Here is a 20,429-nt window from a genome sequence, read left to right on the forward strand (position 1 = left end):
GCTGCTTTTTACTTCCCTTTTCAATGCCGCTGCTTTCTTCCTCCTGGCACTTCCCTCCTGCATGAGTTCAAGTTTTGGCTAACAAGCTAGGAGCCCCAGAACCCCAGGGTAGGTAGATCAACACAAAGGCAGCAGTAGGAATGGATCTGGCTTTTTCAACAAGATCTGTCAGCATGAGTTTGGGTGATGAGCAAACTGTGTCCTGACTCAAGACTATGACTTTACCACTGTAAAATGCTCTCAGTAGAAAGCAGAATTTCCACACAGAATAATGTGAATGCATATCAAGATTTCACCTGGTTTTTCAGTATTATGCAAGCCTTACCATAAATTTCACCACATTCTCTATGGAACTAACTACTTCTGAATATGTGGCTCATTAGAGTTGCCACATGAAAAACTTAGTACTCAACACTCTAGTTTACAAGAAAATCTCTCTAAAACAGACAACAATAAAACCAAGTTCTACTCATTCTGGGCTTGGTTATGCCTCAAAGAGTAACAAGGATTAATGTAATTTAAAGTTGTATAACCAATTAATTAAACATCAGGTTAATCCAGACACCAAAGCTATGAATCAAACTCCTCCCCTTGCCCGAAGGCAACCTCCTTAACCTCAGGAGAACTCTCTTTAACCCAGATGATCTTCATTCCTATTTACAAGCTGCAGCTCCTTACTGCAGGCAAACTATTCCCCATCTCTTATAATGTGCAACCAACTATCTGTCTCTCTCCAGTCAGAGCAGCAGATGCCATTTCTATTTCTCCATATTCTGAGGAACTGTGACAACCTTGTAAATTAGGATCTGAACACAGCAACTAATCCTTCACTCCTTCCAGGGAATGGTACAGGCCAAGAAGTAGCATTCCATGGGCATCAGACAATGCCACTGTGTTTAATTTAATGGGGACAAAGCACATTTCTTAACTAAAACTGCGCCCATACACAGAATTCACCTAGGGACATACTGTAGGCAAGTAAACTGGAATCACACAATTTTCTAAGCCTGAGCTTGTATGTGCAAGAATTGGTCTTTTTAGCCATCTGAGAGACAAACAAACAAAAAAGATTAGGACTCCTAAGCTCTTTTCACAGCACAGGTGCTGAACAACATAGGTAGCTTTTTAAAGTTCTAATGGCAAGGAAAGTTTTACAGGCACAGTTTCAATTCTAACTTCAACATGAGAATCACTCTTCGTACGTGAACTTGTTATCATGAATAGCACAGAAAAAGCAATAAAACTGGGGGGAAAGTGTGGAAAATATGAAGCTTGAGCACTTAGGTTTTTCTTATAGCTCTTTCAGAACATGTCCAAGCTCAAAGAAATTGTTTTCAACAAATGACTTGTTGGCTGCCCTAATTCTTCACGTCTAATATGCAAGCAGATTATTGGCTGCTCCCCTCTTCCCAACACAGATCAATGGCTCTATCATATACTAGGAAACTCTAAAATGGTAAAAACACCCATAGAGCAACTGTGAATTTGGTTTCGAACATGTTACAAATACATTTGTCTACTTATAATAATTTTCTTTTACCTGGAAACTAAATCCTGATATTTATAAAGCAGCATATGAAATTAGATCTATTACCACAGTTCCACATTACAAAAGCCAATTTGTTTACTGAACTACTTGTTTATCATTATATCAAGTAAGCAGCAGACTAATTATGTTTCTCCAGCAAATCATTTTCATGTGTGTTTTAAACTTGCTTTATGCAAATTAAAATCTTACCTTTATTAGTAGGACTGCCACAACGTATTCCACTTATGCTTTGGACAGAAATATGTTGCAATGCACTATATATGCAAATAAGCTTTGTTCTGTCATGCAGCATCCGGCATTTTGATACACAGTCAATTGCAGCAGCACCCAATCTTTTTAGGGCCCATTTTCTTTGCATAGCAGATGTAAACAGCTCATTTTCCAATAAATACATGTTTATATGGGCTGATTGTAAGTAAACAAAGCCAAACATCTGTTTAGTTATTAGCTTTGGTATCCATTTCTCTAACTTGCATTATCCCATTTAATTATCAACACCAAAGAAAGCCAGTAGAAGTCAGAGATTTCAAGTTGATGCAGTTAGTACATAAAAGGAAAATAAAAGGAAACACTCAAAGCACTCTTCAAAGACCATCATGCAAGTGTTGCAGAAAGTTAAGCCCATCACCCATTTCCTGTTTATCCTTGCAAGGACTTAATTACACGTGCAGCACTCTTTGCATAGCACCCATTTAATCCATGCCACCAAAATGGTAAACTTGGTAGTTACCAATCATTTAGAAGGGGTCAAAAGGGCTAATGCCTTAGATTGCTCTTAATCATAAGATATCCTCAGACAAACCTCCCCAGTCTTCATTCTGGCTCTACAAACAAAATCAAGCAGCAGTGAAAATGTAATATCAACTACTAAATTAAAAAAAAAAAGCAAATAAAAACCCAACATCCACCCAATCATGTACAACTTATTTGCATTTAAAATAAGACTTTAAAATATTCTCAACTATATGCAAAAGTAAATTCAGTTATTTCACTTAAATCCGTTTCAACTATTGTTATTCTTTAGGTTAATATGATTTTAATAGGTTTTCCTAAAAGTCCACTGTTAAGAAAGCAAACAGAAATACATCGAAAGAAAACATCTGTTCAAAGACTTCAAGCAGATGCATTAAAAAACTCTAAAGTTTATTTTTCATTTCTTAACCAGGTAAAGGATACTGGTACCGTAAAAGAATAAGTTGTAGAGAGTTCTTAAGAAAACTTCAGTTGTGCATGAAGGAGTATTAATTCAAAGATTTTTTTTTTCCAGAAGACTTAAAAGCAGTTGTTCGTTATTGGAGCAGATTGAGAGCATAATAGAATAGGATACCAGATTTACATATATTTCATACAGTGATTAACTGTCACACAGTTTTATTACTAACATTAATATTAAAATAAGATTTGTTTCATGAAGAAAAATAAGTTTCATTCAACCTATCATCCTTGAAGTAACTTAAACAATTAAATTCAAAATTCATATTTATTAAGTCACCATTGTTACTTGCTGAGTAGTCACTTTCATGTTGTATTGCTTAGTGCAAAAGTTTCAAATTTTCACTTTACTCGATCCATCTCTTAAATAAACTTAGAATTCTCAGAGAGTTGTGAACAATAGGTCTTCTCAGACCCTTTTTTTTGCCTTTCAATATCAATTTTTCAGCCTTTATAAAATTTAATATACACACTTTTATTGTACCTTGATATTCATCACCAGAGTTAACACCGTTGCCAGAAAGCTTGGCAATAAAAAATACAGTTTGTCCCTTAAAAATAAATAAAAGCCCTAAAACACATACCAGCAACGTGCCCCAACATCTGTACAACTCACAGAGAAGACCACAAAGAAATGACAATCTAAAACAAAACAAAACAGGGTGCCTCCTGGGGACATTCGTATTCTTTTCTAATATTCTCTGGCACTCTAAGACCATCCCACAGGTAGTGAAAATTCAAGGAAAGGGTAGCAGCACTGCAACATGATGCATCATCTCAGACAACAGATTAAAAATGAAATTTTCTCCTCAATCTCAAGATCCAAATCTTAACACTGCTCTTTTCAACATTCTGCCACATCCAATGAACTTGCTCTATTAAAATGCAGATTAATGTGAGTGTTCAGAAAGAGCACCTGATTCTGAAGATAAGATACTCCTTACTATCAAGCAGCCTTATGCAATTGTTTATTGCATTTACTATGTTAATTGACAAGCAGCACTGAACTCCTGAAAACAGCTATGGCACATTCAGCAGTGCTAAAATTTTCATTGAATCACCCTGACATAGTGCTTCTATTGCTGAGGACAGGAGAATGTCTCTGAAAAAAAAAATCTATCAGTTCAATGTTCAGAATAAACACACCCTTACTAGAATTAAAATTTACAAAGAGCTCAGTGTATTGTTAATATACCCTCAACAGTTGTACAAGAATTGCTTATATCAATAAATGATTAAGTTCACAGTTTGCAAACTGATCAGTATTGGAATTCACAGTATCAGAGGGTACTGAATACTTATGAGAAAGTAAGGACTGCTTATGCTAATTTGTCTTATTTTTAATTGAAACTTTCTGATGTTTCAATTTGCAAAGCTTGATGAATGCATGTTTAGCACTTCTATCAAAGACTACTCCATCAACTTTGTTGAGTCTTAAGATCTTCTAATTTTGAAGTCTTTGATGCAATAAAATTAGTCACATCTTACATGCATACACACTTAAGACAAACAAAGAAACAACAACCAAAAACATTCAGACTGAGCATGGGAAGATGTCAAAGCAAGGTATGCTAAATTCCTGGATACTCAATGCCACTTTTTCAAGAAGATATTTAAATCTGGAAGTGTTAACCTCTTCTTCTACCATTACTACTTGGGAAAAAGAGATGCAGGTTCTACTACTCACTTTGTGAAATACTTCCTATTGCTTTAAACATGAGAGTATGGTTTGGTAAGTATTTCCAGGAAAGCCTACTCCACAGCACAATGAGGACAGTTCAAAATTATCTATTAAAAATACAGAACTATCAGGGATTACAGAGCTGTCTGCTACAATTAAATTCGGTCTTTAGAGGTTCATTTCTAAGAGCAGCATGCAGCACTCCAGATGGGGTAGGTCTCACTAGAGCAGGGTAGAAGGGCAGAATCCCCTCCCTTGACCTGCTGGGACACTGCTCCTGATGCAGCCCCGGCAGAACTGGCTTTCTGGGCTGCAAACAAACAGCCAGGTCACGTACAGCCTCTCATCCACCAGCACCCCCAAGTCCTTCTCAGCTGCTCTTGATCTGCTCACCCACCAGCCTGTACAGATACCAGGGATTCCCTTGAGCCAGGTGCAGCCTCTCATACTTTGATCTTGTGGAACTTTGTGAGACTCCTACAGGCCCACTTCTCCAGCTAGGTCCAAGTCCCTCCAGATAACATTCCATCCTTCATGTGTGTCAACTGCACCATCCAGCTTGGTGTCACCTTCAGATTTCCTGAGGATGTACTCAATCCCACTGTGTCATTAACCAAGACATTAAACAGCACTGGTCCCATTACTGACCCCTGAAGAACATCACTGAAATTCATCAGGACACTTAGCTATTGACCACTATCCTTTGGATGCAACTGTCCACCTATCAAATCCACCCCTCTTGAATTTAGAGAGAACAATGTTTTCTGGGAACTGTAACCAGACACATGGTATCTGTAGCCCTCCCCTGGCCCAGTGATGTAGTTGCTCCATTATAGAAGGCCAACCCATAGAAAGGGTTGGCAGAATTTACCCTTGGTGGAGCAGTGCTGGTTGTCCCAAATCACTCCATCTTTCACATACCCTAATACAGCTCCTAGGAGGATCTGTTCCATGATCTTTCCAGATATAGACAGTAGTCAGGATGATAGGTTGGTAGTTTCCAGAGTCCTCCTTTCTACCCTTTTTAAAAATGGGTACAAAGCTTCCATCTTTCCAGTCACTTGGGACTGCATCTGACCGCCACGACTTTTTGATGACTTTATCATGGAGAATGGCAAACACTCTAACAGCACTATAAGCCCTTTCTTCTGTAAATGTGTCTCCAGAGACTGAGTTCTGAAACCCATCTCACAAAAGCATCAGCTACCAAAACACTACAATCTATTCTTCTGTGAGTTGGGAGGGATTCCAAAATCCCTAAATAATGAACTAACAACCTATCATTTCTCATTCACAGTAACTCTCATAGGTCCCTATATATATATTTATATATACTCTAAAATGTCATTGTAGATCATTATCTGTGCCTAAAATCAAGCAGATGCAAGTCTTAAAATTGCAGTGACCAACAGACCAACAAAGCTGTCCACCTGAAACTGAGATGGAAGTTATATGTGAAGAGCAGATGGCAGTCAAGGCAGTTGGAGTTCCATGACAATAATGATTATTCATTCTTGTTTCACATTCAGGGGAACACAGGTACAGCCAAGGCAAATAATGCCACTGCCAACTTGGGAAGATAGTCTACTTCAACAGTCCATATTTAAGAAAGAACATTAAGTGAAGACTGAAGTGACTGCGTTCATTGTGGTAAGTTTCTCAGGCAAGTGGCAATAAACAAGTGCTTACAAAGACTGTTTCCTAAACCAGACAAAATCACTTGTACTCCTAGCCACTGGAGGCTTAATTTTCTTTTGCCAGTGCTAGTAACAAAATGAAGGAGTTTTGGCATATCTCAAGAACAACCTAATACCTGCCTGCTATTATGCTTATCTTCAAACCTATGGTTTCCAATAAGTACATTTCATCTCCAAGAAGAAAATTATCATGGCATATGCAGGAAATTCACCAGAGTTTCATTTCCAAAGATGCTCATTCTAAAATCAAAAGCTTAAATCTATGCAGCAGCCCTAAGCATGTAAGGCAATTCAGTCAACATGAACACTACCAACACCCTTCTGAATAAAGGACAAGGCAAGGTTTTGAAATAGCAAAGAAAATAAGGTTAATTGATAGCTTATCTCCTGTTCTTCATGTGGAAGGATTCGTAAATACTGCCTGAGGCCAAACTGCAAGAGCCTAAAAAAAAACATTCACACAGCTCTTAGGCTTTTGATCATTACTGAAGTAGTGGCACAAACAAGCAAGTACAATTTGTGGACAGACTCGCTGGCCTTTTTATTTAGACAACTCTTAAATATATATATACTTAAGTATTTAGATGTTCTGCAATCAAATGCTAAAACACTACACAAAAATCCTACAAAAGAATAGTGGTGGACAAAATGGGGAGTATTTCCAAAATACTTTTCTAAAATTTACGCAGGATAATCAACAAAAACCATTTGCATTCATAGCCAATGGTTAGAAAATTTTTCCTTCTTCAAATGAAGATGAGCAAGTCCGTACAGATTTGCTTTCAAATATATACATGACTGCTCAATTTAAATATCAGAATTATTAACACCTTGATTTTATCAATTTGCACAGTTAATGACCACAAACATCCAAGTACCATACTGAATTACTCAAGCCATCAAATAAAACCACAGAAATTAGACTTCTGAGAAAATCAAATCCTCTCCCGTATAGAAAATCTGTCATTGGTAGTTTGATGCCTTAAAAAACTCACGTGTAACAAAATTATGGACAGGCTTATCTTTTAGCTGTTCCACACATCACACGTATATATTAAATTCATGCAACAACACACTGCATCTACCGATTTCTTTGAGTATAACTGAGTTCACACAAGCAAAAATCACCTTTTCAGCAGTGCATGCCTTTGTAATCACTAGTTAAGTATTACAATCTCTCTAGCAAACAAGATACAAAACAATCTGCGACATGTAACAGCATTCTTTTGAACAGAATTATTTCTACAATAGAGTGACAAGGAAGAATGCAAGCACTGGAGTTAATTACCTTTTACTACCCTTCATCTGGATACCACTGCCAGGATTGAGAACTGACTGTTGATAAGTTATCAGTTGGTAATAAATACGGTGGAGGGGGTAGGGAATGAATACTTGAACTAAATACATTCCTGAAGAACTAACAAGAATGTGAAGGTGAGAGGGATTTAACAAGTTAGTGTGTTTCAACTACACAAACTGCAACAGTTAGTAAAGGGACCTCACAGCAGCAAAAAAACTTTAAAAAAAACAACCTCTCAGACACAGAGGTACATCCTGGAAAACTTCCACAGAAAATACTAGTAAGCAAGGCTATTAAGAACTAATTCATTACTCAGCAATACGTGCCTTGGTGTATTTCCCCTTAACATTACACAAATAGTCACTTCATGTATCTGTAATCATATTCAATCATATTGCATATATGCAATATACAAATACAATATATACAAATATACAATTGCAATATATTGCATATTGCAATATCAATATACATATTTAATATGTATAATAAATCACATTCAATCATATTGCCTAAGCATTCCATACAGCTCTCCATCTTTAAGGTACTTCATAAACCAACACATATTGCATTATTAATTAATGTTGTGTATCTAATTAATAATATTGTGTATTCAACTATATGTATGTATGTGTGTGTATATGTACATTTACAGATATATTTGGCAACATGAATATTCAGGGCCAAATAAAAATCACTTTGCTGCACATAATTAAAATCTGACATGTTCAAAAACAAACACACAACAACCCTGCTAGAAATATGTTTTGCATTTGGAATCACACTGTTTCAGTCTGGTAGTGCTGAAGTATTCTGGGAAGCAGATATTAACTCCAAGTACCAAAAATTCTCCATATGTGAGAAACTGTTATTTTAACAACTCTCTTCATCAAACCCAGCATTTACACAGCACCAGCTGATACAAAACCAAACTTCTACAGAAAAGAGTCCAAATTTATTGGAAGCTCAATTTAAATATGAGCCCAGCTTTTTACAGGGTTTATAAACTAAAATGTAGATATAGGGAGTAGTTTTATACTTGATCAACAGTCAATGTAACTGAGAATGTAAAACAGAGAAGCCCAACATAGGACTCCAGTGGTACTGTGATAAGCTGCTACATTTCAAGTTAATCAGAATTATTTAATGAACACTGACAATTGAAAATTTAAAGATGGGGAAAGGAAGGGTGATCAGAGTAAAGCTACCAGGGCTAGGAAAAAGTCTCACATTTCAAAAGTGGTATTTCCCTTTGCATAAGATTTTTAACTTAAGTTATATTAATACATTAAATTATATTCTCTCTAAAACGAGAATGTTTGTTGCTTGGAAAGAAAAACAGCATTGAATTCCTAGAAATAGAACACATTTTTCTTTAGAACAGCCCCACAAAAATAGTGAAAATAAAGGTTTGAACAACAAGAAACAATATAGTTATTCTACTTTATGTACAATTAGCTGCATTTGCAGGAGACAAACTGGAATATATAACTAATCTGTTTTACCTGTTTTCATATAAAGAGCAAAATATTTTAAGAGAATAAACAGTCTATTTTTCTCCCCTCTTTGTAAACCGTAGAACAGGACTTCTGGTTAAGATAATTCCTACAAAGAGTAAAGGACTGAAATTGAATCAGAACACAAGTAGTAAATGTTTCCTTTCTAGAAAAATAGGGTAGCAAATCTGGGTGAAATGGCTGACCTTGCTCATGACAAGAACTTAAATGTACAGTGGATCTTTCTATACTCTGAAGGGGTTACAAACACAGCTACCAGGGTAAAGAACACCATGTGTTTTCCCCATCCTACTAACAGTATGTCCAACAAAAGACTACCAAGTGGAACACAAGGCTTGTAAGAGAATTAAGCAATTAATTCACAGGAGAAAATAGGGGGAAAACAAAGCAGCTTGGATCTATATAGAATCTAGGTAGTAAACCTCAGCCCACTTTAAAATATAAAGGTGAACCATCCCTGTTAAACCACATGTTCCACTGACTTGCAGACAAGACTGATGATTCCCCCAGCACACCAGAATTTTTGATTCCCATTTAGACATTCAAGGACGTTAATGGTGTACATTTCAGTAAGAAGGAAAACCAAACAAAATCAAATAAACTCAAAGTCACCAGCATAGGATGAACAAATATGGGGAAATAATATTAAGTTTTTCTATACCATTGAACCCGTCCACATGAAATTTTTTTTTAAAAGGTAGACATGCAATCCGTCATTCTTCAATGATAACAGTAAATAACAAAAGCATTCAAAGTGAAAAAAACAATGTTCTTATACTTAATTCTGTATATTTCTATGGCACTACTATTACTGCTTTGTCAGCTCAGAAATGTTCCACAATAAGCAGCCTACAGCAGAAAAGCAGATCTAAGAACTAATTAGAACTATACCTGAATTGAGTCTCAAAGAGAGTCTAGCTTCTGGATTTCAGCAATGAAACAGTAAAGAAGTGAACATGCATCAGGTATGACAAAAAAACTAATGGCTAATAGATAAAAAGAAGGAATGGAAGACACATGAGCAACACTAAGTTAAATTAGCATGATCTACAATTATCTAGGTATAAACACAAAACAGCCACTTGCATTTACTAGCGGATCACAAAATCACAGTAGATTACCAACATACACAGGCCAAACCAAACAAAACGAGCAGCTAACATCATCCTATTGCACACTTAGGACAACTAGCTAAAACTACATGCTAAGCATGCTAAAAAATACCTTCTAGAAGCTTAGAGGAACAGGAGGTTTGAGTCACAACCTACCATGCTGACAGTTTGGCCAGAGAAATTGGATTTGCTTACCTCCTGTAAAAGATCTGCTTGTTCGATGGCTTTAAGAACATTTTTCTTGGATGTCTCCTGAACTTCCCCTCCTAAAAGGAACTCATCCAGAATGAAATAGGCTTTTTCAAAATTGAAGATGATATCAAGTTCACAGACCTAAAAAGAACATCAAGCATTATTGCAAAGTGGGAGGATACTCCCACTTGAGGTACAGCCTCTCACAAAACTTAACTTGTTCACAGCTTCACCAAACTTTACCAAATCAAGATGTTAGCCTAAGGCTGAAACCTTGTAAGGACTGGGACAACAATAAAAATCATACCTTGGAGGAAACAAAAAAAAAAAAAAAAAAAAAAAAAAAAAAAAAAAAAAACAAAAAAACAAAACAACACCATTATATTTTTTGCTTGAGTTAAAAACAGCTACAGCAACCTCGGAAAAAAGCTTTCACTGTTAAAAAGCCTTCAATTCACAGCAGTCTGTAAGACATAGCTCTTCAAGTGCAAGAGAATATTCCCTATAAAAGCTCTTATTGCCTGCAGCATGCAAAGGCAGCTCACACAATCTTACAGAAAGATATGAAAACAATCTCAAATTTCTTGTTCAGTCTGTGTATTTCACAGTCAGAAGGACTATGAAGGAAGGCAGAACAAGCACCAGTTTTTCTAGAAGTGTTCATGCACATTACTAGTGCTGTTTGTGTTTGCAGTCTGGCTAAGCGATGTCTCTCATCTTCCCTTACCATTCCTGCCACTTCACAACCAATTGTCTCCTTTGGAAGCAGCAGAAGTAAGAAGAGCTCACACTAGAGCAGTGCCAGGGAGAAGAAAAGCTTCCTGCTAAGAGTACGATTTTATCTGACCCCAACTAAGACTACTATGAAATGAAACAAATACAGGCAATTAAGACCAGATTAATAACAGTTCTTCTCCAAATCAGTAATTTAATTTCATATTTTAATAGAGGCAACCATCAGTTTAGTTTGGCCCAGCATTAAATGCACCTCTTCAATTACTAGCTGGTTATGTTCTTGTAAAAGTGCTGCAGGCATAAAACAAAATAGTAAAATATAAAGAAACTTACACTGCCAAAATACTTGTCAAGAAGTTCTACATAACGATGAATTATTTCCAGAGTTATTAGTTCATTGTCCTGATCTTCAATAGCACAGCAGAAATAGAGACTTGCATATCTGCAATCACAAAATGATGCTGCTGTTAGCATACAAGCATAAGCAAAATGAATGCACTTGAGGAGTATCCCATTCTCAACAGTCCTTCTAACTCAAGTTCAATATTGATACTCCAAATCACAACCAAGCAAGTTCTACAAAAGAAAGATCAGAAGACACATGCATATACATGGGAGACTTTACTCTTTGCCATCCTTTAGCTGACAGATCTAAAACGGCCAAGGAAGTGGTTGGAAAACTAAACACATTTGATTTTTTGTGGCATCATGGGAGAGTTCTGAGATGCCATACCTTCTTTCCTCTCTGTAACATACTCCAATATATTAATCAACTAATGCCATGTTAAACTTTCATCATGTAAGCTATACACAGATACTAAAAACCACAGTAAATGCCTCAAGAAGGATAAACTGAATTAGCAATTAGAGTTTGGTCTTTACAGAGAATTACAAAAATTTGAAAAATTCCAAAACCAACACCAGTGTCAGCTGCTCCAGTTACTACTAAGTCAACAACTCAATTCCTACTGTCCTCATCAGACTGATGAGAGGCCATCAAATAGTTTCTAGCAATCCACTTCCATCTTGGAAGATAGGGAAGTTGTAACTTCAGATATGATCGAGTTCCACCTTCACAAAAAGACCATCCAATTCTACTGCGCTCTACCATACATTTGTTCAAGTAATGTTTAAAGAAAGCTTCAAATTTTTTTTTTAAAATACCAAACAAAGCAGGAATCGAAAGCTGAAAACCACATTTAGTCTTTTCTAGCATGCCAGAACCATATGTCTTTCAGTCACACGGGGCACAAACTAGATTTCAAGTACCACCTGTTGTAACTGCTGATTTACATTAACCAGAAACAGCTTTTGTCTGCCTCTAGAGGGGACAACTGGCTGCATTAAGCACTCCTGAGCAGCCAGCCCTACTGAAAAGGAAGTCATTCAGATATGAATACCGAGTTTAAGGTGCATAGTTGCTTCCCATACAAAGAAATCCATGCATCTTTTAATCATTACACACATTTTATCAGCGGGGACTTGCCAGACTTTTTGGCTAGAAGTTCTGAAAAAACCCTGCTGTATTTTCAGCTATGTTGAAAATGTCTCCTAGACACGTACCCAGTACCATTCATGAAAATGTTCCCCCTTCTCCCACTCTGTTCCAAATCATATTGCTACAGCTTCAACAAGAAAGATTAATCAGAATAGCTTTTATATAAAATCTTTAAACTACTGTAAAATATTATTGCCTATCCTACCACAAAATATGATGGACAAAGACAGGAATACCTCCACTGAAGGACACCTTCATTCCTTTTCTCTTTCATCTTGTCACCACAGGGATTCATCAGCTCATCAGAAGTCCAATCTGAGCACAGCTCTTTTGATTTTACATTGTTATGTTTATGACTCACTAATTTCTCAAGGACATTTACAGTCATTGTAGTAGCTTGCAATATTCAGTCTGTATAAGGAACCTAAACTATTATAAAAAGGACTGGAATGAAGTATTATAAAGAAAAAGCATGCTTTCAAACCTACTGAGGAACTTGTAAGTCAAGCTCCACGTTATCATATTTCATTGTAGCAAAAAAGAACATTGACACATTATTTGACATTTACACTAATCACCAACACTCAGGCCAAATCCATCTAAACAAAGCCTTTCATCACCTTCAGATGAGCAGCACTGATTATGATGAAGTGCAGTTAAACTGTTTCCTTACAGTGCTTAAACACAAGTTGAACTAGGTACCAGCAGACCTTACCAATTTTGACTCAAATATTTTATCAACATGGGACAGTCCCCCTCTGCTCCCCTAGTACTTAAGAGTCTCTCTTGATGCACAGAACTGTTTTATGGAAAAAGAAGGGGGGAGGGGAGACAGTGAGACCAATATAAAATACTTTCTCAGAAAATGGTCTGTTCTCAGTGTCCTCATTTAAAAGAGAAAGTAACTTACTTTCAAAAGACTGTATTTGGCAGCTAGCAAGTAGACTTGCACATTCAAGCTCTGCCAATTGCAATTCTGGAGAAATAAGACCAAAAAACAAAAACTATTCAGTGGGTATCACCACAAAAATGGAGGCCTGGGTATCTATTATTACATGCAAAGAATATTTTGGTATTTATTTTTTAAGCAGCAGCTATGACTAACGGATCGCTACTCAACAAAAGAAAACAAATGCAGATTTAATAAGCCTGAATGGCAAATGGCAGAAGGGTATGAACAAGTCATACCGAAGGGCATGAGCATACTACAAAGGAATGCTTCAGATCCAAATTCTCACAGGCATTATTTCTATTTTTTCCTTGCAGGAAGGGCTTCAGAAAAATTGTTCACTTATAATCCACAGCAGACACTGGAAGTTTTGCCGAGTGTAGAAGTCTACACGGACAGTATCCACACAAAGACAAGTAGATTACTCGGGCTCAAAAATATTTCTGCTCTGCAGAAATAGCTTCTTCCTAATGAGCCTGACAGAAACCTTTCATATGCACCCAATGAACAGGCAAATCCTGATAGAAAAGTACATACCCGAAAGTAAATAAAGTGCAGTCTGTACAAAACATTCTCTCTTTTTTATTCCTATTGCATTTCTGGTCTTTTTTTATTTCACTAAATATTGTTAAAATAAGCTTCTGACTCAACTCAGCTGCTTATCCTCACTAAGGAAAATATTTTATGATAAATATCTTCCACTTATCAAAAAGGGAACCAAAACCAGAGAGACCAAAAACTGTTTGGACAAAATCACCCCAAAATATAATACAGGATTAAAGAACAAAAAGGTTAACACAGCAGGTATAATACTTATGCAAATTCCTGCCTTCAGATAGATTGCCTCAGGTTTGTTTTTTTTTTTTGTTTTGGTTTTGTTTTGTTTTTTTTTTTTTTACAGGAAACAAATCAATGCATCTTCCCCGTAAGAGTTACAATAATTCAGCAGTAGTAAGCCTCAAAACAGGCAGGCCACTTTTCAGCATAGTTCTCTCCTGCTCTCACAGCCAGGTTCAGTAACTCTGCTGAGAGATCAGGTCACTGTGGACAGAGCACAGCTTGTAAATCTTACCAACTCAGAGGTGTTCTCCTTCCAGATGAGAGAACACCTGCCTGAAGTCATCCCTGGAAGTTTGTCAGCATCTAAGTCACTTCGCATGTAGATACTAATTGCAGAAGTTTAAAGCTTACAAAGTTTGGTACAAACAGAACTGAACTCTAAATGACAACCAGGAGGCAGACTCGGTGCTTGATGGGCCCAAGAATCTGTGGTTTGCTGATAGCTGACCCAATGAAAATTGGGATCACTAATAAGCTGTGCTTGACAGAAGTTTTTTTTCTTGTCCCACAACTTTTACACATTTCTTTAATAAAACATGAACTTCTGAGGCTCCAGGACATATTCTACCAAAGTAAAGCACTTTTCCAGTTCCTTATTTCAGCAAGGCTATAGCTCCCAGCAGTTTCAAAATGAACAAGAACTTCATACTGCTAATTCTCTAAGAAAAAGCTGATGCTTCTTCATACTGAGGTCCTCCTAGTGCCACACAAACTAGAACCCTGTACACAGAAGACCTGATCTAATTAAAATTATCAATCCCAAGAATCTAATTCACTATAATCACTGCATTCAGCTGATTTTACAAAGCTACCTAATCAACACCACAGCAATACTTCCAAGAGGTACAACTGGCTAAATTATAAATAAGGAAAAAGTGGGATCATGCCACCTGGCACATCCCACTGGCCACATGGCTCTACCTTCAATTCACAATACTTTAAGAGGCAGAATACCTGCATAACGGGCTCTTTCATTGCTTCTTTCAGTGAAGGGAGGATAGAAATAAGTTTTAAAACTTATTCTCATGTAAGGCTTTAACTTAACTTCTGATTACAGTCATGTTGTGCAAAAGCAAAAGACAACTGCCACATCAAGAGCAGCAAAAGCTATGGTAGTTTCATAATATCACAGTCCATATACAGTTCCAAACTGACACACAAAAGCAAAGCCACAATCCTTAACCAAATAACTGGTCAACAATAACTAAGTCCCATGAATGCAGTTAACCAAATGCTAACAAAATAAACTTTATATGTTTTTCACCAAGTTCTGATTTTGACTGCAATATACTACACAATGGAAAAAAAAACATATTGCCAGAAGCTAAAATAGTGAACAGAAGTTTTCAAAGAAGAAAAAAAAAAAACAACAAAACACATCCAAAGTTCCTTCTTTAGCAAAATTAGAAATTTTAACATTTAACACATTTTTTTCTGCCGCAGGGAAAAAGCTGCATGAACTTCTACCCTATATGCTCCAAAACCACTACATTACTTTTTAAATGACAAAAATGTGAAGAGCAAACACAGTTGTGTTTGTTAAGTTTCTAATCAGCTGTCTGCAGATGAGTCCCCCTCTATTTTCATACAGCATAATTGTTGTTGGCTTCCCATATTTAATTTTTTATTTTCCCAGCAAGTCACTTCAAATCTCTATGCTTCTTGAAGTTAGAAGCTCACATCCTCTTTTTAATCTTCTGGTGTCTATCAGCCTGAAAAAACTATCTTCCAAACCAGTTACAGAATACATATAAGCCAATTCACACACCATGACAGAAGTTAGGCACCTTTCTGTCTGTGTTTTCTAGTGCTGAAGGAAAAAAAACCTAAGAAAGCTGAGCCTATGTTTCAACCATTACAAATGCTACACGTATGAAATCAGAGGGAAATAAAAGCTACATCACATATGTTTAGATTAATTTTAAGGTCTATTTCCTTGAAGATTCAGAAAACATCCTATAAAGATGAAATGCTACAGAGCTAATGAGGCTAATCAAAATAGTCAAAATGTTATGTATCATAAGGAAGCTAAAGCTACTGTCTTGCCAGCTTCTGCATTTGAATTCATTTTGTTTCTGCAAACAGGTATGATGAGATCTTTGAGTATAATTCTGATACTGCCCATCATTCTTTGAACTGCAGTATCTAGGTTCAATTCTCCTACAGATGAACAATAAACACACTCTAAAAACAAAAACGGCACTTAAATTTCAGTAATTTAAGACTCAAAATGGCAATAGGCAAATACTTTTACAACTTATACTGAAAAACATTTGCCCCAGTAGGTTCAGATCGTTCCCAGCAATAGATCAAACAAGAACATCTGAGCAAAGATCCTCTAGAGATGCTCAGAAGGAATTGGGAGCACCTTTTGCAATTTCACAAGCCATAGAGTTCCTCCTGGTGTGTTTTTCTTTTAGCCACCACCTTTTCAGCTACAAGCAGTCACCCTATTGAAAGAAAACATATTAGCTGGCGCTCATCATCTTTAATCATGGTGCAATGATGGGAACAAGTCCCACAAACCTAAGAGCTGTTAGTGGTATCAGATTCAGACATTTAAACTATCACCTCTTACACCGAGTCCTTCTGGTGATGTTTCAGTGGAAAAAAAAAAAAAGTTGAGATGTTCATTAGCTTGGTACAAGCTCATCTTTAGCAGTTTCATAGGCTCTCTGTGCCAGACTGGTCTGCAGAGAGTGAAATAAGCTACTGCAGTCAGCTGTGTACACCAGCAGTCCAGCAGACAGACTGCAGTTTAGACCATTTTTAGCCACATGTAGACACCTTCCAGAAAATTTATTCATTCTCCTTGACCCCAGGACCCACAACACACCACTGTGATGCAAGAACACCACAACATTCAGCAACTCAAACAGTCCTACCCAAATTTCCACCAGCTCCCCAGACATAAAAGGACACAGCAAGTCACTGTTGACAGCAACAAACAGGGAGGGAAAGCAGCTGTGTGGAATCAGCCCCAGAACAGCTACTTCTGTTCAAGACTGGGCAAGGAAGGAAACAGACTGGCCTTCTAATGCTTTGTTTTTCTGATTAGTTCCTGAAAAGGCACTTGCAGGTATTAATATAGAAGGAAGTGCAGCAAGTGTTTGAGCACACTTGTCTACAGACATATTCAAGGAGTTTTGTGAGGAAATCAAGAGGCAGAAGAAACTGTGGATGCTATCAGCACAGCTTCATGCACTGCTTCTCCTCTTTCCTCCTCCTGTTGAAGAACTACATGCATTAGGCAGACCAGCAATACTCACATACATGTCTTCACACAAAACAAGGTATATATGAGAGCAGCACTTAAAACATCTAAACATATCTGATACTACCCATTTGTTATCCTGGAAAAAGAGTTAAAACTCCTCATTTCTGGTCCAGTCCTTTCTGTCCTATCTACAAGGAACACATCAATATTTATTGGGGGGCACAAACTATATACCATCTCCACAAGTAAACAGGAATGCATAAAACTTCTCAGGTTTACAACTAACTATGGAAGAGAGACAACTCAAGGCTTTGTAGCACCACCTTTAGCTGGAAGAGATGCAGCCTACCACATCAGGAGGAGGATTACTGTTGTTGCTGGAGAAGAATTATGGCCACACCACTACACTGTGATACATTCTGAAGATCAGCACAAAGCTAAAAAATGCTCACCAAACACTCCTAGAAAGGTTAGGGAACAACTGAAAAAATGAAATTATTGCAAAGAAAATTACACAGTACTTCCACCAAAAGAAAGCTATCCATTATTTCTCCAATTCTGAAAAATCCCTTTTTGTACTTACAGAGGGAAAAAAAACCAAAAACAAACAAACAAACAAACAAACCCAAACAAACAAAGAAAAGTAATCTGAAAAATTATTTCCTTATTTCTATGACCCTTTAGAAGCAATTTACATTTTCAGGTGATTTATGAAGCCAGATTTATGAAGCCACTGCTGGATGTAAATATTCATAAAATTTTTAACACTTATTAAAGCTGAAATGCATACAAATACGAAGCACATATGTACTGTGTGAACCTAAACACAGAAGAACTGCCACTCCTTATGAAAGTAGGAAGAAAGATCATCTCTTCAGTACATTTCTAAATGCATGAGTGATTTTCCACACATGAATGGCTCCTGCTTGGTTATCCAATTAGATTCAAGGGAAAAGTCAGCCTTCTCTGTAAGCAGCAGAGGGAAGAAAAGAGAAATCAACAAAACAAAAATAATCTTCATTATTTTCTTGCTACTTAATACACGGTTCATAGTGTATGGCAATTATGAGGCTAGTGAGACAGAACCACCTTTTGTAGACAATCTTCAGGTCTCTCCATTCCAGGAAGCTGCACATTTTCGGTTTGCGGGCTAATACTGTTTGAACAAGTTCCCTTGTGATTTTCTTCTTTTCTTTGTCAGATAATGGGACATACCACTTCTGGAGTCTCAGTTTCCCCTGGCGACTAAAAAGCAACATAAACTGCATCTGTTGAATTGGAAGGAGGGGGAAAAAAAGAAAAGCATTAATCTCAGTCTCCGAGTTTCGAAAATATCTCTCTGAGAAAAACCAAACAGGAAGCAAAACGGACATCCAAAACCCTAACTACATTATATATTTCTGTAGCACTGGCAGATGTTACACAAGATTTGGAAGTAGCAGCGATACAAAGGATTCTGCTGAGCAAGGTCAGTCAAGCCAAAGGCAGAAGAAAGCGCACACAAGTTTCAGAAAGGGGTGTCAGAACCATCAGCTGGCAAATGAATATTCCCCAATTTCAGACCAGCCACGTCCAGCACCAGCATGATTTCATTTGCGTTTTCTACCTAAAATGACAGCAAAACAGCACAGCAGACTCTTCCAATACCCAAGCTCATTTCCAATTCACCGGATGAGAGCCCTACAGGAGCAATTTGCACTTAAAATCTTTCTGAAAAATCTCGGAATACTTTAAAAGACATCAAACCTCCCAGCGGAGAGTCCGACGGCACAGAAAAGCCCAGTCTTTTCCCACGTTACACAAAAGGAGAGATTAAGTGCTTTCCCTGCGGTCCTATGTTCCAGGTCTCGCTTCCTCTAAAGGAGTGATGTTGCAATTATATTTTAAGAGGAACTTGCCAGACTATGTTTTCCAGCAGCTGTAACATTACATAAAATTACTCGGGCTCCTTTCTTCTGCCTTTTTGCTCGAAGTTGTATCGGGCTGGGGAAGTTTCCCAGGCAATACGACAGACATGAAATAAGATGCGAAAGCCCAGCCTGGTCCCGGGTGACAAGCGTGACCAGCGCCAGCCGCGACGAGCGGCGGCCGCGTCCGCAGCGGCTCCGCGGTGCCAGGGCGGGGGCAGAGCCCCGCAGCCCCCGCAGCCTCCCAACATCCCGCCTCGCCTCCCCGCCGGCCCCAGCACCGCCCCGGCTCCCCCGTCACGGAGCGGGCGGCGAGCCCAGCACCGCGCGGCTGTGCTCACCGTGCCCGGGGGATAGCGGAGCTGAGGCGGAGAAGGAGACACCTCTGCCCAGACCGGCACCCCCGGCGCTGCCGCCTCGGCCGCCGAGCGGGACTGAGGGAGGGGACGGGAGGCGCCGCCGCGAGCGCGCGCGCGCCTCAACGGCCGCCCCCCTTCGGGCTGGCCAGGGGCGGGGCTGGGATCGTGGAGGGGCGGGGCCCGAGCGCCTCCGAACAAAACTTTATCAGCCGCCGCGGAGGGGGGACCGGAGTGAGCTCCGCCGGTACCCAATCGGAGAGCTCAGCGCGCGGGCGGGAGGGAGGGGCGACGCGGCTCTGGACCAATGGGAGGCAGGAAAAGGCGGGGAAGGCGGAGCTGGTGTTGGCGGCAGGAGGGGCTTGAGCAAGAGGCGGGGTTTAGATGTCCTAATCCGCGTTGCCCGAATTGTGATAGGGCAACAGCCAGCGCGGCAACAGCCAATCGGGCGGCGCGGCGCAGATAGCGGCCCGTGAGCAGCCAATGGGCTGGCGCGGCACGGAGCCGGGGAAATGACATCAGTCAATCAGGCGCCCGGAGAGTGAGGCTCCGCCCCCGGCCCCGCCAGCTTCGATGGGGGGATAAGGGAGGGGCGGGTGAGATGCGCATGCGCCGCGGGGTGTTTGCTTCTAGCACGTGCGCGCGAGGGGGGCGGGGAGTGAGGGGG

General features: G+C 38.8%; 1 protein-coding gene across 4 annotated transcripts in view; it reads right to left on the reverse strand.

Annotated features, from left to right (window-relative positions):
• Window positions 1-19,839, reverse strand: part of AP1S2 (adaptor related protein complex 1 subunit sigma 2) — a 35,305-nt gene extending 15,466 nt beyond the window's left edge. For 2 of the 4 annotated variants that reach the window (XM_062488040.1, XM_062488042.1), the window contains exons 1-4: window positions 19,748-19,839; window positions 18,589-18,767; window positions 11,329-11,437; window positions 10,264-10,401 (exon numbers count right to left, since the gene is read on the reverse strand). In XM_062488040.1, coding sequence (XP_062344024.1) covers window positions 10,264-10,401; window positions 11,329-11,437; window positions 18,589-18,767 — 426 coding nt within the window. In that variant the 5' untranslated portion in view covers window positions 19,748-19,839. Of the gene's footprint in view, window positions 1-1,707; window positions 2,374-10,019; window positions 10,402-11,328; window positions 11,438-18,588; window positions 18,768-19,747 lie in introns of those variants that run through there. The other 2 variants (XM_062488041.1, XM_062488039.1) reach the window with 2 other exon arrangements.
• Between the last annotated feature and the right edge of the window lie 590 nt (window positions 19,840-20,429).

The sequence above is a fragment of the Cinclus cinclus genome, chromosome 2 (assembly GCF_963662255.1).
Source record: "Cinclus cinclus chromosome 2, bCinCin1.1, whole genome shotgun sequence".
In the NCBI taxonomy this organism is placed as follows: Eukaryota; Metazoa; Chordata; class Aves; order Passeriformes; family Cinclidae; genus Cinclus; species Cinclus cinclus.